This window comes from Drosophila montana, unplaced genomic scaffold (assembly GCF_035044405.1).
Source record: "Drosophila montana isolate Dmon_TW-CO22-7 unplaced genomic scaffold, ASM3504440v1 contig_1505_1, whole genome shotgun sequence".
NCBI lineage: Eukaryota > Metazoa > Arthropoda > Insecta > Diptera > Drosophilidae > Drosophila > Drosophila montana.
Genome location: NW_026996452.1, coordinates 4,379,411 through 4,389,499, shown reverse-complemented (window position 1 = coordinate 4,389,499; position 10,089 = coordinate 4,379,411). Strand labels below are relative to the sequence as shown.

General features: G+C 37.7%; 1 protein-coding gene across 2 annotated transcripts; it reads right to left on the bottom strand.

Moving 5' to 3' along the window:
• Nucleotides 1–322: 322 nt before the first annotated feature.
• Nucleotides 323–10,064, bottom strand: alpha-Est10 (alpha-Esterase-10). Of its 2 annotated transcripts, none has more exons than XM_064694348.1 (4): nucleotides 9,934–10,064; nucleotides 1,924–2,236; nucleotides 1,143–1,854; nucleotides 323–1,070 (listed from the first exon to the last, which is right to left on the bottom strand). In XM_064694348.1, the coding sequence occupies exons 1-4, from the start codon at nucleotides 10,020–10,022 to the stop codon at nucleotides 448–450; spliced, it is 1,737 nt and encodes a 578-aa protein (XP_064550418.1). In that variant the 5' UTR covers nucleotides 10,023–10,064; the 3' UTR covers nucleotides 323–447. The 2 variants fall into 2 exon arrangements, with proteins under 2 accessions (XP_064550418.1, XP_064550426.1); XM_064694356.1 differs by lacking the exon at nucleotides 9,934–10,064 and adding an exon at nucleotides 6,732–6,987.
• Between the last annotated feature and the right edge of the window lie 25 nt (nucleotides 10,065–10,089).

Sequence of the window (10,089 nt, the reverse complement as noted above, 5' to 3'; positions counted from 1 at the left end):
TCAAAACTTTTTTACAGCATGGAACCACTGTGCATTGTTCAGACTTTTCAGCTTACGGCGTTGCCATACTTGCCTATAAATTTAACATTTCCTTAACAAGTGGCAACGTAAACATTTAACTTCATGTCAAATTAATATCCCAAGAAAGTAATCAATTAAAAACATTGTATGTATTAGACATTATAAAAGATCACTGCAGTATTAATAAATTGTGTTTCCTAACAATCATATTAAAAATGTTTATTTCTCAATTCTATTTGCTGCATATGGAGCAAGATTGAACTAAACACAGCTCGCCAGAATAAATAAAAATAAACTTGAGTTTAAATATACAAAATGCTCGTAACATATTTAATATATACAAGATATTTACATGCGATACAAACGAGGCCTCAAAATCTGTTAGCTAAAGCTATAAAACCAATTACAACCCAGATCAAATCTAGCTTAAAGTTTATTTCTAGAATAGAAGCTATCCCAGAGCTGTAGCTTTTCCAGCTCGGGCAGCGTCTTGAACTCAAAGTCTTGTCCAATGTTCAGGCACTGAATCTGTGTCTCGCTCTCGAGCGGCGCAAATGTCAGCTGCTTGATGCTCTCGCAGTTGGGATCCCCGTTGGCCGCAAAGCTCGTCCAGATGTCAATCATGCCGGAGATGATCTTGTGCTCGGCTGAGCCGGCCGCCGCCTGATTGGCCAGCATGCTGTGAAAGATGTAGCAGAGATCATCGCCATGGCACACACCACGCATCTCATTGCCGCAGAGCACAATGCGTATGGCGTTGCAGAGCTTGGAGTCGTGATCGAAGCGGTACAGATAGGTGGGAGCGCTGCCCAGACGGAGTCGGGCCACGGCTGTGCGATAGATGGGATGCCAGAATTCGCGGTACGATTCCAGATCGAGGAACTTCATCATGTTCGCCTGATTGCACGACTCCTCGCCAAAGTAGGCGCGTTTCAGCTGCAGTGCATAATTCTCGCGCAGCTTGGGATCCAGATTCTCGCCCAGATCAAGGGGTAAAACATTCTTGCAATCGCCCACCTCATCCAGCGTAGCAGGACGTCGAGTAACCTCTGTAAGTTTTGGGTTAGGATCAGCATAAACAAGAAGTCTGGCAACAGCCAGGCAACAGGACTACAACTCACCTGGATAGAAGAGCAGCCCCTCAAAGCTAGTGCCACCAAACATCATGGGCACACGCCGGCTCCAGGTCTGCTGCATGAGCTCGTACGGCGACTGGCCAATGACCGTGTGCTCCGTTTTGTAGGGCTCCACGACTGGTCCAAAGGCAAACAGCACGCGATTGTGCTTCTCCTCCTTGTTGAGCACCTGCGCGGTCGCCTTGACAATGTCCCCGCCCCTGGCCTGGCGCAGAAACTGAAATATCTCCCGATCCTTATTGGCTCCCGTGTAGCCCAGCTTCTGTGCCAGGCGTAGAGCCCAACCGTTGTTCGGTGGCTGTGCCCAGGGGCACAAAGCGCTGCCGGACATCACAATGGCCTTGTGCAGCAGACCTTCTGTCTGGGGGCTGAGCGTGATCAGATGCGTGGAGGCGCCACCGGCGCTCTCACCAAACAGGGTCACATTGTTGGGATCACCGCCGAAGGCTTCGATGTTATCCTTCACCCAACGCAGGCCCATAATTTGATCCTTGAGCCCCGCATTGCCGGGCACATTCAGCTCCGGATCCTCGAGGCTGAGAAAGCCCAGCGCGCCCAGGCGATAGCTTATGGAGACCAGCACCACATCCTTGGACATAAAGAAATCCGGACTGTACATATCACGCGTGGCCTCGCCCACCTGAAACCCTCCACCATAGATCCAGACCAGCACAGGACGCGGTTTCGCTGGCTGCAGCTGTTAAACGCAAATAAAGAGAAGCAGTTAGTAATTGCTGACTAAAAGCTGCCTGCTACAATTACTCACATCCTTAGCGTACACATTCAAATACAAACAATCCTCGGAGCCGGCAAATTTGCGAAAAAAGGGATGTGTTTGCAGCGGCTTCTCGCCCGGCGATGTGCAGTCCAGCTCCCGTTCCCAGGGCTCCGCCGGCTCCGGCGCCCTGAAACGCAGCTCGCCCAGCGGCGGCTTGGCAAACGGAATTTTCTCGAAGCTATAATAACTGCCGCCCCATATGGTGTTGCGCTTGACGCCCTTCACGTTGCCCAGCTTGGTTTTCACCACCGAATAGATGGCTGTGGTCAGGCGACGCTGTTCGTACTTAAAGCTGAGCACCCTGTATAGGCAAATAGACAAAGAGCGAGAGAGCGAGAGAGAGAGAGAGAGAGGGAGTAAGTGTGAGTGAGAGTGGAAAACATAGTTGGGATTGAAGCCGCAGTTTGTGGGGCGCACTTCTTGCTGCAATAAATATACACTTACAAAGGGGATTTCAGTTATGTAAGGAAATGTGCGAGGCAAGGTAGGAGATATAAACGAGATATATAATATATAGATATCCTATATAATGCTGGATTTGGCGACCTTCCAAATTAGAAATCCGGCATATTTTATTTAAGACAATTTTATATATATTCTTGATCAGTGTTAACAGCCGAGTCGATCTAGCCTTTTCTTTCTGAATACGTATAAATCGGACCACTATAAATTAGAGTATTCATATTGCCAATCAATCCAATTCAGAGATTTATATGAACTTTCGACTCTCTTTATATGAACTCCGACAAAACTGAGTATAATACAAAAAAAACAATAAACAATAAACAATATATCATGCACTTCGGCTTACTATGCTATATGGCTGCTATAGGAACTAAGGGACCAAAATTTGTTATTCTAATATATTTTTATATATATTATAAGCCAACTCTACATTTTGTTATCTAACTATTATAGCATGCCAAATCTAATATCAGCAGGTCACAATATTTTATATAATACATTTTCTAAATGTTAGGGCATTTAGACTTCGATAGTTCGTAGACAACTTCATCTAACTTGTTTTGGCCTAAAATCAGTCACGCACTCAACAAATTGCCGGCGGCTTGGTGGTTGGGTGGTTGGGTGGTTCGCTTTCAATGCCACACTGTGGTTGCGTTACGGTATGTTTTTTTTTCGGTGCTTTTTGTTTTGTTTTGAAAGTCGCGCCTTTTGACCAACCTCAACGCTGCACGCTTAATATGCACGACAAGTTTTCTATTTACGGTTTTTTTTTTGTTTTTTATTTATTTAATTTTTATTTTCAATATTGTTTTTGTTTGTGATTTTTTTTTATTTTTGCATTTAACTTTTATTGCTGCGCTCTCAGCTGTGGGTGTGCGATTTATGCATTTTATGGCATTTGTTTCTTTTCAATTGCGCAGCTCAAAAATTAATCACATATTTTATATTTAACACGCATTGCCCCAATGCACTGACATAGTTTAGCTTTAGCAACAACAACAATAACAACGAAATTGCATACAAATTGCTCATTTCAGAGAAAGGAACAAGACGGGGGCAAGGGGAGAAAGAGAGAAAGAGAGATCAGATACACGAGATTAGAGTAGCAGTACGTGACGGAAATGGAGCTGGTAAATTGCAGTCTACAGTTAGGAGCGAAGAAAGAGAAGGGAGACAAACTGAAGAAATGCCATTAACAAACAATATACGTTAAAGTATACCCTAACTAGTAGACATTTTCGATCGCAGATCACATAAGCTACAAATATATTTCGTAACTGAAATTTAATTTCAATTTGTTCTATTTTGCGCTGGAATCGATATACACCTTCTGATCTCTACCAAGCGACAGACTATGAAGGAAGGGTATAGTTAATTTATACACATCAGACTTAAAGGATTTCTTAAGCTTGCATAAACAACTGATACAGGAAATAATATATTGTATATGTAAGGCTTTTAAACTGGGCTTAATGCGGATCGTATGGAAATTTCTACTACAACATAATTTTTGAAAAATGTATCAAGCGGAATTAGTAAGAAAGATGTTCAAAATTTGACCTCGAGCCAGCTAAATAACTATTTGAAAATGGAAAGGGCGCCAAAACCAGCAATACATTTTCGAAACAGATTTAAAGTTAATCGAAAGAAGTCAAAAATTATCTATTAACAGTTTATTATCTATTTAATATTTATTTATAGAGCATTTTCCGGCTATTTCTCAAAGTGTTGCTTATTATTCACTTACGTTACGAAATGTAATAAATAATTAGTGATAAATATAATTTTATATATTTGTTACGGCTCGGGCTGAGAGCTTGTCATCAATCAGTCAGTCAGTCAATCAGGGCAGTCAGTTGCTACCCATAAGACAGATTTTGTCAATTGTTCTGTGACTCAGTTTTTTATTATTTAGAAGCTTACTTATAGAAATAAATAAACTTTTACTAACTCAAGATAAAATAAATCGCTTAACACATTACTTAGTATTACTTAAGGCATTGGCTTTAGTATACAATTTTTCTTTTTCTATACCCAGAACCCATTGAAAGGGTATAATGTTAATGGAAATCATGTTTTTTTTTTAACAAATCTCTTAATTATTAAGAGCTAGAGTCCCCAAATTCGATATGTTTCTCTTATGTAGTATATGAAGAAGGTTAAGGGTATTCCCTAGTCGGGCACTCCCGACTAGAGCACTCTTACTTGTATATTTTATAGATTTTCAGGGCAACAACTTTAACAGCGTAAAATAAATTGATATAATTAATTTTTCTAGAGCTTTAAGTTCAACAAGCGTTAACATAAAATATTATTTATTTGAGAATGACTTTCATAGTGCAAATGTAACCAATTTTTAAATCAATTTTTACTTAACCTGTTTTTTTTACGTTTTCAAGTTAAGATCTAATCCATTTATTAGATAGCTGTATTATTAACTCATTCCATTCAAATCAGCCTTGTCATTATTAATTGCATATACATATATAGAGACTTAACGACAAAACAATCTGGTTTGTTCGCGGAACTTAAATGTGTATGGAATGCATTTTTTATTTGTTTTATATATATGTATATATATATATAAATTTGAATATATAAATATGAATACTTATTATTAATAAAACAAATAAAAATGCATATATCTATAAATATATATTGATTGATAAGATATATATTTTATGGTAGACAACATTTTAGCAATATTCTGATATCTAAACTGATCTATCAGCTCTTTATATGAAATAAATTGCTCTAATGGACTTACCGCATGATATATAATTAGTTTTAGTCTATTCCACGAAATCGCCCGACAAATTTCGCATGTTGTAGATGACTCGTAATACAAATCTACACACACATGTCCATATCTACAGCTGTTTATCAGACAACTGATAAGCTGCATGTGTATTGATTTCTATGTAATTCTTATCAGCAAACTAACGAAGTTCTCCGAAACATTTGCAAAAGCGAAGGTTAAGCGAAAGAAATCTTCAAAATCAGCAAAGGGTGCATATATTTCGATGGATGGAAACTAAAATGTTGTAACTACAATATCTAAGCAATAGATTAGCATGCGAATAAAAATTAAATATACATGATATGACTAAAACTTGCCATGTCACGCCTATTTAGCAATTCGGAGCACAATCAAAAAAAATCCAGCAAATATTCTACCTGAAAGCTAAACGAACTATGCACCTGACGGGCTTTATCAATCTGTTGTCGCATATGTACCTACAGTGGGACTCATATGAGTAATAAGACTTGCAGAGAAGCTAGGATTTCTTATTGAAATATGGAAAAGTCTGTAAAAGCAGTTTGACCTTTATTCAAGCTAAGCTAATTAAGACAAGTGTTCACTGTTTGCTTGGAAATTTACACTGATTTTGAATACCTTTTCTACTCCAGACATGTTAATACTCTAAAGTAGGTACAAGTGCACGTAAGAATACTCAAAAGTAGGTACATACCTCAGGTAGGTACCCCTAAAAATATGAATACTTGCGTTTTAAATGATTTTCTTGAAATTATACTAAACTGGCTATTATATTATCAATTTACAATATATATCAGATATATATATCAGATATCATATTATGCCGATTCTAATGTCCTAATAATTCTACATTTTGTAGTTAAAATATTTTAGCGTTAGCTGTATTTCATATTATATGATCGTTTGAGTACCATCAACCCTTACTTAAGGGCATATTATAATTTTATATAGTACTACATACTTATCTTTTTCAAATCAAATAAAGAATTCGCCCGTCTATTAGTTTTATATTATATTATGATTAGCTAACTTTTTTTTATATGTGTATTTGCCCTAAAAATGCTATTGATTTTCAACTTTAGCTATAAACTAAATTCGACCAATTGATATTTAAGGCGCCCGCTTTTAATACTGTTGTAATGCCTGGTCATAATATAAGCAATAACAAAAAAAAAAAACAACAATTTCATATGTGGGCAAAAACGTGCAAATAATAGCAATAAAAAACTAACGAATTTGGACAAATAAATAAAAAAAAATCACAGCTGAATCGAAATGAAGAAAACAAAAGGCATCGATAAATTTATGCAAAAACCAGCTGCAAAACTTGCGCAACAATTTCACCAACGCAACACTCCGTTATAAACACATGCAGACACCGAGATATGTGCAGATGTGTGTACATGTGTGAGAGCAAGCGAGAGCAACCATCATAACGACTAACGATCGAACAAGAAATCTGTTAATGTTGCTGCAACACTCACACACATGCACTGCCACAGAGAGGGGACCTAAGTGCTTTTGTTTTATTGATTACTGTTCAAATACTTACTTAAAGGTGAGCTTTAACATATCCATGAAACGCACAGCCATTGTAGGGCAATAATAATAATAGCACCTTTTCGCACACACCAATTAATTATAAATAAAAGCCAACAGCAAATTTCACGGCCCTACGCTTGTATCAGGCGCGGCTTGTGTAGCGAAAGTAAATAAATGAATTCAGTTCACGCACGCAAACACTTCGATTCTTGTAGAGACACGCCAGACGAACCGCTCTGCACGAGAGTGGGTCAACAACTGAGTGAAGTCGCGCGATCGCGTTGCCTTTTCGTTGGCAGGGAGGAAGTTGTGTGAGCGGCGTAATATAAACACACTAATGAAAGCGGCTCTCGAAACGTAAACACCACACACCAAACTCGAACGCGCTCCCTCACGCACGCCTCTCCGCTTCTGCTTGCTCTCAACAGGTGGTTTGCTTGTGCTCTGGGCGAATCGGTGCGGATGCGTGCAGTATTGTTGTTTTTGCCTCTACTGTTAAGTTGAGAGCTTTTCATTTGTATAGCGTTGCCAGTTAATACAAAGCACTGTTAGAAAAAGCTTAAGCGGCATGCTGTTAAACAAACACATAGCAGCTGTAGATCGCTGTTAAGTGGTCTGTTATGAAAGTTGTACTTCCATGTATTGTACAGAGCTTTTATAATTAATCGATATGAAGACAAAATGTAGGCAATTGGGACAATTCTGATTAATACAAATATTTATATAAAGTTCAAGCTGCTTCAAGGTCACTTTTTTGCAAAAACAAACGTGAAACATTTTCTTTTTATTATATATATTTAACATATATTCAATTTATAGCGTATAAATTCTAATTGAACATAAAAAACCACCTTGAGTTTTAACGAAATACAAAGCAAACGCCCCAAAGTTATTAAAGCTTAGCCAAAGTACTTTCAGAGTGCAAAGACCTTAAAAATATATACTGCTTTACGTATAACCAGGCGTACAACTGGTAAATTACAGTTAGAAGTTGACTTTGAACTTGAAGTTGAACAAATTGCAATTACCATATTCGCAGCTCATTAAAACCAGTTTTGGTCGGGTCTAATCATACACCAGAGACCTGAATGAATGTTTATCGTTTCTATTAGCAATATTTAACGGAATTTTTTGTTTGAAAGTTTAACATTTTTTTTCCTCAACCGTAATTATTTCTTTCCGCCTGGTATTAAGATTCATATCTCTTTCCAAACTGTTGACAAAATATAAAAAGAATATCGCCGTCAATACAGAAAATCGTCTGTGGTCGTGTGTCTGGGCTCACTTTCGGTTATAACCTGAGGGGCTGACACATCTTCGCTCATGGCCAAATGCAGGCAAATGGCCAGAACGCTGAATAGAATATAGAATAGTTAATTGAAAAGTTTTTGTTATACTTTCCATTAATACAACCTGAGCAAGAATAGGGCTTGCAGCTTTGAACACATCTCAACTTTTCTCTTTAGTTTCCTGAATGCAACTAACTCAATAATTTGCGTCAAATGCTTAGCGAGTACTTATATGGCTTGTTTAATTTGCTTATTAGCATTATTTTTATATATTTGCAAAGTAGTTGATAAAAAGTGAAGATCGAGAAGAATTAGCAACTACCGAGCTATTGTACTTTTAGGTAGTACTTAGTCTAATTAGGCGGAAACTAATCAACTTGAATCCAAGAAAAACTACCTTATTCTCATCCCTTGCATTGATTAGGCTTTAAGTTTTTAATTTTGCTATTCTAATGTATTAAATGCTAAGGTTGACACTCGTTTTGTCGACCATTTAAAAATAAATAAATAAATAATACATATAGTATGTTTCCTTATTCTCATCCCGAGAATAATACATACATATATTATGTACTGCATATACGTAATTGTTTATGTAATACCTACAATTTAACACAACCTCACATAACATAACCCCACTTTGTCTAACATAACATCACTTAGTCTAACATAACATCACTTAGTCTAACATAACCTCACCTAACCAATCACTACCTTACCTAACCTAGCTTAACTTTTCATAGACTAACTTTTTTCCAATCTCAATCTAATCATTATCTGCAGTTTAAACTCTTTTTCATTGTATACCTCACACCATTATGTTCTAGGATAACCTTAATGAAAAACTAACCTGTTTTCTAGGCTAACATAACCTCAAAACCTAAGGAGTACAATTTCTTGGAGAATCTAACAATGCTTAATAAGATATTTAGAATGCTAAAAATGCCATTTGCGATTTACCACTTAAGCCAAACTTAGCTCATCTATAGCATATCTTAATAGCTCTCTTAGATATCAACGCAGAAATCATATTGGAATATGATTCAGCTCTATCATATCAGCCATTGCTTTTATCTTCCATTATCAACTGACATTGTAGTCACACCTCCAAGAAACCCAATTAACAACTTGCAATTTGCACTTGAATTAGTCACGCGACGTTATAACTTGTGATTGTTTTTAATGGTTCTTTATATTTTATGATTTTATGGGATTTATCTCAAGTTTGTTTTGCCGAACGCCAGAGTAGACATTGAGCTGATACGCGTGGTTTGTTTAAGCTAATAAAAGAGAAGAGAAGTGCAGAAAGAGAAGCAAAATCGCAAGCCAGACGCGTTTCTGATTCAGATTCAGTTGGGCGATAAGCGCTGCAGTAGCAGAACCACAAAATAAAACAAGTAAGAGGTTCTAGTCGAGAGCTCCCGACTAGGGGATACCCTGAACCCTGTTCCTCCAACAGGCGATAGGTATAAAATGAAAGATACCTGATATATAAATACTATTCTAGAACCTACATGTCAAGTTTGGTGACTCTAGCTCATATTATTTACCGAAATTGCCCAAAAAACAGGATTTCGATTACTTGGAAACGGAGCAAGTTATCGAATATCGAAAACAAGCTCGATCTGCCCGGGCACTAGGAGGACCTACAGCTAAAATTTCAAGTCTCTGCTCTTATAGGTTCTGAGATCCTTGCGGTCATACATACGGACAGACGGACGGACAGACGGACATGGCTAGATCGACTCGGCTGTTGATGCTGATCAAGAATATATATGCTTTATGGGGTCGGAGATGCTTCCTTCTGCCTGTTACATACATTTGCACAAATACAATATACCCTCTTTACCCATTTTCAATGGGTTCAGGGTATAAAAAAAGACAACAGTTCTATTACGTCAATCAATGTGCTATGATACTTACTTCTGTACATGGTCGTAGTTCGTGTAGATGCCAGAGGAATGCGCGGAGACAACTTTCAGTTTTTTTAGAGCAATTACGTACTTTGTCATATTTCGTTTTTTTTTTTTTGACAACTTTGGCTGAGAAGAAATTCAACTTTCAACATTCAAGATATTA

What these genes read in the sequence shown, in the direction of transcription:
- alpha-Est10 (XM_064694348.1), bottom strand. Translation starts at nt 10,022, where the DNA reads ATGACAAAGTACGTAATTGCTCTAAAAAAACTGAAAGTTGTCTCCGCG. An exon ending in AACTACGACCATGTACAGAA is followed by an intron (nt 2,237 to 9,933) that starts GTAAGTATCATA and finishes TTGCCTATACAG; the next exon opens with GGTGCTCAGCTTTAAGTACG. An exon ending in GGGGCTGCTCTTCTATCCAG is followed by an intron (nt 1,071 to 1,142) that starts GTGAGTTGTAGT and finishes CAAAACTTACAG; the next exon opens with AGGTTACTCGACGTCCTGCT.